The 12,185-nt window shown below is 45.9% G+C and overlaps 1 protein-coding gene across 1 annotated transcript; it reads left to right on the top strand.

The window, feature by feature from the left end:
• Nucleotides 1–549: 549 nt before the first annotated feature.
• On the top strand, nucleotides 550–1,206 carry LOC112630706 (uncharacterized protein FLJ40521; the record flags this gene model as incomplete). Its single annotated transcript, XM_025395230.1, is given in 1 exon segment — nucleotides 550–1,206. A coding segment is annotated over 1 exon segment (657 nt), but the record flags the coding sequence as incomplete, so codon positions are not given.
• Between the last annotated feature and the right edge of the window lie 10,979 nt (nucleotides 1,207–12,185).

Below are 12,185 nucleotides of genomic sequence, written 5' to 3'. Positions count from 1 at the left end.
AAAAATAAAATAAATAATAAAGATAAGTGTTTATTATTATATTAACCAATTAATATAATACCTGAAATTAAGAACTCATTGGATGGGCTTAAGAGCAGACTAAACATGCAGTAGCAAAAAGGATTAATAAAGTTTCAGACAGGTTCATAGAAATTATCCAAAATAAAGCACAGAGACAAAATAGAATTAAAAGTACACACACACACACACACACACACACACACACACAGAGAGAGAGAGAGAGAGAGAGGAGAGGGCCATATGGTACTGATCCAACTGTCTAACATGTATATTGGAATCCCAGGAGAAGGGTGAGAATGGGATAGGAGCAATATTATTTTCATGGATAGTAGCCAATTTTCCAAAACTGGTAAGAGTCATTAACCCACAGATTCAATAGGCTTATTGAACTCCATGAAGTATAAAGCTGAAGAAAGCCATACTTAGTCACATTGTAGTCAAACTGCAGAAACTAAAGGAAAAGAGAAAAATGTTAGATGTAGCCAGGAGAAAAAAACACCTTAGCACTAGGGAACCCTGAGAACGACGGCTGTCTTCTCAAACAGGAACCCCGAGAACGATGGCTGTCTTCTCAAACAGGAACCCCGAGAATGACGGCTGTCTCCTCAAACAGGAACCCCAAGGATGACGGCTGTCTTCTCAAACAGGAACCCTGAGAATGACGGCTGTCTCCTCAAGCAGGAATCCCAAGGATGATAGCTGTCTCCTCAAACAGGAACCCCGAGAACGATGGCTGTCTTCTCAAACAGGAACCCCAAAGATGATGGCTGTCTCCTCAAACAGGAACCCCAAGGATGACGGCTGTCTCCTCAAACAGGAACCCCGAGAACGATGGCTGTCTCCCCAAACAGGAAGCACGAGAATGACAGCTGTCTCCTCAAATAGGAACCACGAGAATGACGGCTGTCTCCTCAAACAGGAACCCCAAGGATGACGGCTGTCTCCTCAAATAGGAACCATGAGAATGATGGCTGTCTTCTCAAACAGGCACCCCCAGAATGATGGCTGTCTCCTCAAACAGGAACCCCGAGGATGACGGCTGTCTCCTCAAACAGGAACCCCGAGGATGACGGCTGTCTTCTCAAACAGGAACCCCGAGGATGACGGCTGTCTTCTCAAACAGGAACTCCGAGGATGACGGCTGTCTTCTCAAACAGGAACCCCCAGAATGACGGCTGTCTTCTCAAACAGGAACTTTGGAAGCCAGAAGCAGACACTGGTAAGAAATCAAATTGCTAGCTTGGACTCTGACACTATGCACAATTTCCCTCACAAATTAGGGCAAAATAAAGGCATTTTTCAGATAAATAAAAGCTGAGAGGAATTGCTGCCAACTGTGATGTCAGGAGGAAGCGTGGGGATGCCACATCCTTTTCAGAAGGTAAATGTGAGGGGAGGTTGTGTTAGATGCTGTGTTGACTTTGGGGTGGATGGTGCTGGATTTTCTGTTGTAACCTTGAACCCAGCACACCCTCTTCTGAAGAACCACCAGACTCCCTCCCGTGTGGCTCTGAATTAGAGTTTTCCAAGGGAAACTCACATAGAACTTGGAAGATTAAGCAGAGGCCCTCCTTTCCTGGGATGGCTGAAGCCGGGCGCGTGTGTAGACGGCACAGAGATCCTCCTGCGAGCTCGTGGAGATGCTCGTTGCTGTAGAGAGTGACAGTAGGTGGAAGCTGTTTGGGGACCTTGGGGATTGCAGCGGCTTCCAGGAAAACTTATTTATTTATCAATAGACTCTATATCTTTGAGCAGTTTTAGCTTTATAGAAAATTGAGAAGATAGTACAGAGGGTGCCCATGTATCCTCCCGTCTCTCACATTTCTCCTGTTACTAACACCTTGCATTCACATGGTACAATGGATAAACCAATATTGACACGTGGTTACTAACACAAGTTTATAGCTTACATCAGGGATCACTCTTTGTGTTGTATATTCTGCGGGTTTTGACAAATCCATAACATCATGTGTCCACCATTACAATGTTGCAGAATCGTTTCAGGGCCCTAAAAATTCCCTTGCTCCACCCACTCATCCCTCCCCTCTAACCCATAGCCCTCTGACCACTGCTGCCAGGAGAATGTTTGAGACCTCTTCTTAGCTGACATGTGTTGACTTTGGTGTGGCCGCTGTAACATCCCCTGTCCCCTGTTCATTCATGTGTATTTTGTCCTCAGTGTGGGGACAGCTTCCCTGACATCCATGCTGCCGGGTCTTCCACCAGTCGTGCCGCCTCCTGAGTCTATATTCCACCCTTTATTCCATCCCGTGTGAAAACAAGCGACCTTCCTTTCCCCACCACACTCTGATCAATACACATCTCTCTCTGGGTGAAAGTGTGTGCTCTGGGAAGCTAGCCAATCCTGTTAGAATACTTTGTAACATAAATACTAAGTCTGTTAATTTACAACAGATTTAGTAATTTGTATAAAATAATAAGGTAGAGGAGGAGTGAGAGGAGAAGAAATGAAATAATACAAAAAAACACAGGGCAACTGCGGCCGGGCGCGGTGGCTCACACCTGTAATCTCAGCACTTTGGGAGGCCGAGGCGGGTGGATCACGAGGTCTGGAGTTCGAGACCAGCCTGGCCAACATGGTGAAACCCCGTCTCTACTAAAGATAAAATAATTAGCTGGTTGTGGTGGTGCGTGCCTGTAATCTCAGCTACTCCGGAGGCTGGGGCAGGAGAATAGCTTGAACCCAGGAAGCGGAGGTTGCAGTGAGCTGAGATAGCATCACTGCACTCCAGCCTGGGTGACAGGGTGAGATTCCATCTCAAAAAAAAGAAAAAAAGAAAAAAAATATATATATATATATAGCAGCTGGAGAAAGCCCATGGGCACTTGTTATGGCTGAACCGTGCCCCCCTCAAATTCATAAGTTGAGCCCTCACCCCCACTATCTCAGAATGTGATCGCATTTGAAAATAGGGTCCTTAACAAGGTGATTACGGTAGAATGGGGTCATTAGGGTGGGCCCTCGTCCAGCATGCCTGGTGTCCTTATAAGAGGAGATGAGGACACAGACACACACAGAGGGCAATGCAGGCAAAACCTGTGAGAATGCAGGGTGCAGATGCCATCTGCACGCCAAGGAGAGGGGCCTCACGGGGAGCCAGCCCTGCTGACACCTTGATCTTGGACCTCCAGCCTCCAGGACGAGAGAATCCATTCCTGTAGCTTAAGCCCCCAGTTGTGGTGTTTGTTATGGTGGCCAGAGCTGACTAGTGCACTGCTGGACCCTAATGCCTGGGGCTTCCTACGACGCTGGGTGCGGCCACTGTAACATCCCCTGTCCCCTGTTCATTCACGTGTATTTTGTCCTCAGGAAAGGGCTCTTTACTGGTGGGCTTGGAGCCGCCACAGGTTCAGGGGTTCTCTGCTGGCAGAGTCTAATTAACAACAGCAGGGGCCGGTAGAAAGGAAGAGACTTCATTAGTCAAGACTAGTGAAAGGAAGTAGCTGGATTCTGACCCAGAGCAACCACTTCAAACGTGGGGGGAAAGGCAAGCGTTCACAAATGGAAAGCTCGATATGGAAGGCATGCAGGAATCGTGCTGAGCACGGCGCCTGCGTGTCCTGTCCTGATGGCAGTCTTGGGTCTCAGTCCACCTAGAACGTGGGCTGGCATCATCGCAACTATGGCCGGGCTGTTAATTACCCGCTTTGAAGCCATCTCCGGAATTTTGCAGCTGGGTCTCCAGGCTTGGCCTGTCTGTCTCAAGATTAGCCTGCGGCACTTCTAAGAAGGCACATAATTAGATACTAATGGACCGTTAGAGAAATGGGAGGGGTTATTTACAGTGAGAAAGGGAGGGATGAGGAGTCTATTTCAAGGCTAAGGGAAAAGGCTTCTGCAGTTTGCTTCGAGGTTATATCTTGAAACTGAAGACAAAGGAAACAGGTCTAAAAATGCATTTTGAAGACCAATGAGGGTGACCAAGCCCTCATTGCGGAAGTCTTTGGACTTTCCACAGCCTTGTCTCTTTCTAGGGGCTCTGGTTCCCATTAACTTTTTCTCTTGGATGTGGGAGACGTAAGAGATGACAGACAGCCTTGAGCCCAGAGACATTTCCCCCATCCCATGGTGCGGTGCCAGCTCGCTTCCTTGGTGAGTCGAAAACAGCCCCAGCTAGGATGGCACGGCCACTTGCTTTGCCTATTGACTCAGAGATAGGAGCTCAGAACCACCATGGGTCAACCTCCGCTTCCAACTCCCAGGGCCCCTGGGGTCCTCCTGGGGTGGTGCGGGGCCCATTTCTCCCTGGGACATAAGATCTCAGACCCAGCCCAGCTCACTCCCACAGTGACAGGACAAACAATTCTGGGAGTGACACGGCAGAAGAGCTTGGATTTTTATCCTAAGCATGGTAGTTTTCTAGGAAATTATTAGTCAATCTGGAGCAAGATTCTCAGGAAAAAAAAAGAAATTATTAGTCAAGTGCCCTTTTGTTGGCATAAATCACCATAACAACCACTGTAAATATAAAATTACTGTTCTCCAAGGAAACTGAGACAAGAAAATTTTGACTCTTTGCTGTTGTGTTAGTCTATTCCTTTGTTGTTGTAAAGAAATACCTAAGACTGGGCAACTTACAAAGAAAAGAGGTTTAATTGGCTGTTGGTATTGCAGGCTGTACAGGAAGCATGGCGCCGGCATCTGCTTGGCTTCTCGGGAGGCCTCAGGAAGTTTCCAGTCATGGCAGAAGGCAAAGGGGAAGCAGGTTGTGGGGAAAAGAAAGAGAGATCAGATTGTTACTGTGTCTAAGTAGAAAAGGAAGACATAAGAAACTCCATTTTGATCTGTACTAAGAAAAATTGTTCTGCTTTGAGATGCTGTTAACCTGTAACTTGAGCCCCAGCCCTGTGCTCACAGACACATGTGCTGTATTGAATCAAGGTTTAAGGGATTTAGGGCTGTGCGGGATGTGCCTTGTTAACAATATGTTTGCAGGCAGTATGCTCGGTAAAAGTCATCGCCATTCTCCATTCTCTATTAACCAGGGACACAATGCACTGCGGAAAGCTGCAGGGATCTCTGCCTGAGAAAGCCTGGGTATTGTCCAAGGTTTGCCCGCACTGAGACAGCCTGAGATATGGTCTCATGGGAATGGAAAGACCTTACATCCCCCAGCCTGACACCCGTGAAGAGTCTGTGCTGAGGAGGAGGAGTGAAAGAGGGAGGCCTGTTTGCAGTTGAGATAAGAGGAAGGCCTCTGTCTCCTGCTCTTCCCTGGGAATGGCATGTCTCAGTGTAAAGCCCACCATTCATTCTATTCTGAGATAGGAGAAAATACAAAATACTACTGAAAATACAAAAAATAGCTGGGTGTGATGGTGGGTGCCTGTAATCCCAGCTACTCAGGAGGCATGAGAATCTCTTGAACCTGGGAGGCGGAGGTTGTAGTGAGCTGAGATCGCGCCACTGCACTCCAGCCTGAGCGACAGAGTGAGACTCCATCTCAAAAGAAAAAGAAAAAAGAAAAGAAAAGAAATTCATCATTGGAAACATCATGAGGCCACAGCAGTCAGGGACTTTTCTGAAGCAAGCATCTTCAATGCCTGTGTGCTTCCCAAGCTGTATGTGAAGCTACATTCTTGTGCGGGTTGTGCAATTCACAACAAGGGAGTCAGGAATGGATCTCATGAAGCCCACAAGGACTGAACACCCCCACCTTGATTTAGACCTGTGAGTGCTGCCCTGTGACCCCCACCAAAGCCCACATGAGGAACTGAGTCCTTAAAGACTGAAGACAGACTGTTCTCAGGAGAAAAATAAAATGGATATTTACTGAAAGAAAGGAAGAAAGGAAGAGAGAGAGAAAGAGAGAGAGAGAGAGAAAGGAAGGAAGGAAGGAAGGAAGGAAGGAAGGAAGGAAGGAAGGAAGGAAGGAAGGAAAGAGACAAGTGGCCACACGCAAGTCCTGCGCCCAGCACAGGAGTCATTACGTCTTCCGGCTCCAGTACAGGCAATGCTCTGTCTCTCCCCACACAGTCATCTAGGGAGAATTCTGTCAGATTGGAAGAACTTTGGTTATCCATCCATGACCAAGAAAAAAAAAAATCTTCTATTGCAACACAGCTTGGCCAATGTTTGTTTGGGGGTCTGAGAAACGGGGACCAGTTTTTGGATCTTTGCAATTTCATACCATTTATTAAAACTGTTCTGCCAGAGGTCAGGTAAAGGGGGCAGAACACCTTGACATGTATGTGGCTGCGTAACGAGGATGCTGAAGCAAAGGGAAATGAGCTCATGGAGTGAGGCACTGCTAAGGTCTGTCCTGCTCCCCAGGGGAGGAGGAGAAAACCTCCAAACCTGACAGTGAGTACCCTAAACCCCACAGTGTTCCTGCCCCAGTTCAGAAAATAGAAGGAATGTGACTCCCAGAGTACAGGGAAGCACCAGGGCTACTGTCTTCCTCTCAGACTAGGCTAGGTACTAATTTTGGCCGAGAAGTCACGGAGTCCAGAGCAGGGCACTGCATAATGTTCCCACGATGACAACATCCATCAGCAAGCAACTCCAGCCCGAAATGATTGGGCCTGTAATCCCTGCTCCACCTCAGACTTGTTAAATTGGAAGAACTCTAACCCTCCCTACAGACAGGGAGGATCCCCGAAAGATGGCTGAATTATTGACCACTATTTGCTGCACACCATCGCACCTGGGCAGACGTGCAGGCTCTCTGGGACAATATGCTCACTGCAGATGAGCCACAACTGGTTTTAAATAAAGTAAAGGAAGAGGCACAGCACCTTCATGATGAAAATCCAGACGACACTCCAGATCCTGACTGGAGCAACTCCCTGCACGGACCCAAACTGGGATGTTGTAGAGGACATACGTCCCACTGTAGCTAACCTGTATACTATGTCTGTTTGTCTTCCTGGAGATCATAAATGGTTTGCAGTACTGGATTTAAAAGAAGCTTTCTGTTGCATACCCACAGACACAGAAAGCTAACTGTTGTTCACCTTTGAATAGATAGGTCCTAAAGCCACACACAATTTCAGTATCATTGGACTGTGCTCCCACCAGGATTTCAAAGCTCTCCAACTATATTTGGAGTAGCCTTGGCTCAAGATTTGAGGAGCTTACAATTGAAAAACTGGGTATAGTTACAATATGTGGATGATTTACTAAGATCTAGCCCCTCTGAATGGGACTATCAGAATAACACCATTAAAACCCTAAACCATCTAGCAACCTGTGGATCTAAGGTTTCAAGTAAAAAGGCTCAAATATGCCAACAAACTGTGGAATATTTAGGTTTTCTCTTACAGAAGGGAAACAGAGCTCTAACAGTGGAAGGGCGAAATGCAACCTCTTCCACCTCAGCCACAGCTACCCCAAGGCAGCTAAGAGGATTTCTAGGCATAACAGGGTTTTGTTAATCTGGATTCCTAACTATGAACTACTGGTGAAGCCACTAGACAAACTGTTGAAGGGAGCTAACAGTGGCCCCTTCTCCTGTGAACAAAACACCAGCACGCATGTGAATAACTAAAGCCTAAGTAAACCTCTGCCCTAGTCCTTGGGCTTCCAAATTCTCACAAGCCCTTTCACGAGCCTGAGAGACTGGGTCTAACACTAGGGGTCCTTACACAGAAATTAGGAAGAATATTGCAGCCAGTGGCTTACTGGACACTGTGGCCAAAGACTGGCCCCTTGTGTAAGGGTGGTCGCTGCCACCTGCCTGCTGTTAAAGGAAGCTGAAAAGTTGGTTTGGGGACAGCCCATCATGATCCACGAACCTCACCAGGTGCTGGTGTTACTAGAACAGAAGGACTGACAGCAGGCAGGCTGAGCAAATGCCAGGCCACACCTCCAGATGACCCTGCAGGAAAAGTGCAGACTGCTGGAGCCTTAAACCCAGAAACTGTACTTCCTGCTACTGAAAAGCACAAAGAACCTATGCACAATCATTTAGAAATTATCTACCAGGTGTCTTCCAGTTGCCCTAATTTATTTGTTTGTTTGTTTATTTATTTATTTTATTTTATTTTATTTTTGAGATGGAGTCTCGCTTTGTTGCCCAGGCTGGAGTGCGGTGGCGCGATCTCGGCTCACTGCAAGCTCCGCCTCCCGGGTTCACGCCATTCTCCTGCCTCAGCCTCCCAGTAGCTGGGACTACAGGTGCCCGCCACCACGCCCGGCTAATTTTTTGCATTTTTAGTAGAGACGGGGTTTCACCGTGTTAGCCAGGATGGTCTCGATCTACTGACCTCGTGATCCACCTTCCTCGGCCTCCCAAAGTGCTGGGATTACAGGCGTGAGCCACCGCGCCCGGCCCAGTTGCCCTGATTTAAAGGACACAGCCCTGCCACATTCAGACTGGACATTGTTCGTGGATGGAAGCAGCCTGGTAACCAACAGAAAAAGAAATGCTGCATATGCCTTGGTAACTGTTTCCAAGGTAACAGAAGCAGGGACTTTACTAATGGGAACCTCTGCACAGGAGGCAGAACTGATTGCCCTTATGAGAGCCCTGTGGTTGTCCCAAGTACACAGGGCACTCGGAATAAATTGGGAGTCGCACTCAGCATGGAGACCACAATCCTCTGGACCGATGGAAAGGAAAAATCAAACCCTAAAAACAGTTCTTACCAAACCGTGTCAGGAAACTCAACTGAAATGGATTTAGGGCTTTGGCCTTGCACTGCTCCGGGTAAGAGTGACCCCCAGAAGTGGGATCAGGTTAAGTCCCTAAGAAATGATATAGGGGAGACCCTTGGCTGCTAATCTGTCTCAGGTTGCTGGGGTGCTCCTTGGTAGAAAGCCAACTATTAAACATACTCAGGTGGGACAAATTCTTCATGTTTTGCATAAGCTTGCTCTGAACAGGAGCCCTGTGAACTCGGCAGAACCAGTCCGCTCGTTCCAGCCTGGTGATCAAGTGCTGCTAAAACATGGGCCCAACTCAGCAGCTGTCTGTCCCCTTTGCCAATACCAAGCTGTCACAACAACAGAAAGTTTCAGAAAATCTTGACACGTGATTCGTAAGCCCTTGTTCTTCTCCAAGGTTGCCCTGGTTATTCTAAAATTTTAGTATTTCCAGGTAAATTATAGACTCAGCAGGCGAATTTTGACATCCTTATCATTATCATCATTCCTGATACCCTTTTGATCAGGATTGCATCGTCTATACATCAGTTTAAAAGTATTAACTCTTCCAACAGATGCCTTTGTATGTCCTTCCTTACGTAGATCTCCATTTTTTTCTCATGTGTATTTTTATTTTTATTTCTTTGAAATGGAGTCTCACTCTGTTGCCAAGGCTGGAGTGCAATGGTGCGATCTTGGCTCACTGCAACCTCCACCTCCTGGGCTCAAGTGATTTTCGTGCCTCAGCTTCCCAAGTAGCTGGGATTACAGGCACCCACCACCATACCCGGCTAAGTTTTTGTATATTTAGTAGAGACAGGATTTCACCACGTTGACCAGGCTGGTCTTGAACTCCTGACCTCATGATCCACCCACCTCGGCCTCCCAGAGTGCTGGGATTACAGGCGTGAGCCACCATGCCCGGCCTCATGTGTATTTTCTTGGTTTTTCAGAGTAGAGATCTTCTGCATCTCTTGTTGGGTTTCATTTTAAACATTATATTGGTTTTGATGATAATATAAATGATATTGTCTTTTACATTTCACTTTACCTTGTCAGTCTATAGAATATATTTGATTTTTGTACCTTGACCTTCAGAACCCTGTTAAATTTATGTATATTTTGTTTGCAAATTCTTTTGGTTTCTCCCCATATGCAAGTATATCATTTGCAAATAATGACATTTTCATTTCCTTTCTAGTCATACCTTTTTCTTGCCATATTGCATTTATTTCTTTCCAACCTTTATATGTTTTATTTCTAATTCTAGATTAATTGCATGGCTGAGCATGGGACACATGTGATAAACGTTCTACATTCACTTAAAGAAATGTGGATTCTCCAGGTGTTTGGTACAGCATTCCATGTATGTTCAGTATGTGAATATTTATAATCCTGTATAAATTCATGTATTCTATTTTTTGGTCTGCTTGTTCTATCAGTTACTTAAAGATTCATATTAAAATACCTGGCCAGGCGCGGTGGCTCGTGCCTGTAATCCCAGCACTTTGGGAGGCTGAGGCGGGCAGATCACCTGAAGTCGGGAATTCAAGACCAGCCTAACCAACATGGAGAAACCCCATCTCTACTAGATATACAAAATTAGCTGGGCATGGTGGCACATGCCTGTGATCCCAGCTACTCAGGAGGCTGAGGCAGGAGAATCACTTGAACCTGGGAGGTAGAGGTTACACTGAGCCAAGATCGTGCCATTGCACTCTAGTCTGGGCAACAAGAACAAAACTCCATCTCAAAAACAAAACAAAACAAAACAAACACCAAACGAACAAACAAACAAACAAAACCTAAGTGTGATTGTGGATTTGCCTTGATTTTCAGCTTTGTCATATTGTGCTTAAATGTTTTGAAGCTGTTATTAGATATGTACAAATGTAGGATTAAAATATTGTCCTATTGTGTTGACCCTTATATCACTATAAATATCCTTTTATTTCAGTTGCATTTCCTGCCTAATACTATCAGTATGATGTATCTTTTCCCATTGTCTTCTTTCAGTGACCTTTTTTTTTTTTCTGTAGAGACAGGGTCTTGCTATGTTGCCCAGGATTGTCTTGAACTCTTGGGCTCAAGAGATCCTCCGACCTCAGCCCCTCAAAGTGCTGGGATTACAGACATGAGCCACCATGTCTGGCCTGTGTCCTTCCTTTTAAAATAAGTGCTGTGACCAGTTTATTGTTATCTTTATTCAGCCTAAAACTTTCTGTCTTTAAATTAGAATAAGTTCATTTACATTTAATGTGAGAACTAACATAGTTGGGTTAAAATATTACATTTCACTGTTTGCTTTTATTTTTTCCCAGCTTTTTTTTTTCCTTTCTTTTCCTTTACTGTATTCTTCTGGATTTGTTAAATATTTCTCATATTTTCTTTTGTTATATTCTTAGATATATTTTACGTGATTCATCAGTGGTTATTTTAGACATTATGATATGCATCTTTGACTTATAGTCCATCTTAAGTTGGTTACTGTCTCATTATAGGGTCCAGCCCTACAGGGCCTGTGGGTTTTTCTCCTCATGTGTGGAGATGAGAGATCGTAGAAATAAAGACACAAGACAAAGAGACAGAAGAAAAGACATTTGGGCCCTGGGGACGACTACCACCAAGGTTCAGAGACCAGTAGTGGCCCCGAATGCCTGGCTGTGCTGTCATTTATTGTATACAAGGCAAGAGGGCAGGATAAGGAGTGTGAGTCGTCTCCAATGATAGGTAAGGTCACATGGGTCACGTGTCCACTGGACAGGGGGCCCTTCCCTCTTTGGTAGTCAAGGCGGAGAGACAGAGGGGAGAGTTTGTGTCATTATTTCTTCTATGTACTTCTGGAGAGATCAAAGACTTTAATACTTTCACTAATTCTGCTACTGCTATCTAGAAGGCAGAGCCAGGTGTACAGGGCGGAACATGAAAGTGGACCAGGAGCGTGATCGCTGAAGCACAGCATCACAGGGAGACGTTGAGGCCTCCGGATGACTGCGGGCGGGCCTGAGGGATGTCAGGTCTTCCACAAGAGGTGGTGGGGCGGAGTCTTCTCTAACTCCCCAAGGAAAGGGAGACTCCCTTTCCCGTCTGCTAAGTAACGGGCGCCTTCCCAGGCCCTGGCACTACCGCTAGACCAAGGAGCCCTCTAGTGGCCATGTCTGGGCATGACAGAGGCTCACACTTGTCTTCTGGTCACTTCTCACCATGTCCCTTCAGCTCCTATCTCTGTATGGCCTGGTTTTTCCTAGGTTATGATTGTGGGACAGAGATTATTGTATTAGAATAAAGAGTAATGCTAGAAACTGATGATTGATAATATTCATATAGAGTCATATCTATAATCTATTTCTAGTATAACTATTCTTATTCTATATATTTTCTTTATTAGACTGGAACAGCTTGTGCCCTCAGTCTCTTGCCTTGGCACCTGGGTGGCTTGCCGCCCACACTCATGAACAATTCAAGAACATTACACAGCATAACTTCATCTACCTACCTCTATTCCATTGTACTTTCGTTGTTTTAGTATTTGCTTGTGCCAGACACAGTGGCTCAT

The sequence above is a fragment of the Theropithecus gelada genome, chromosome 8 (assembly GCF_003255815.1).
Source record: "Theropithecus gelada isolate Dixy chromosome 8, Tgel_1.0, whole genome shotgun sequence".
In the NCBI taxonomy this organism is placed as follows: Eukaryota; Metazoa; Chordata; class Mammalia; order Primates; family Cercopithecidae; genus Theropithecus; species Theropithecus gelada.
This window is presented reverse-complemented; position numbering and strand designations above follow the sequence as displayed.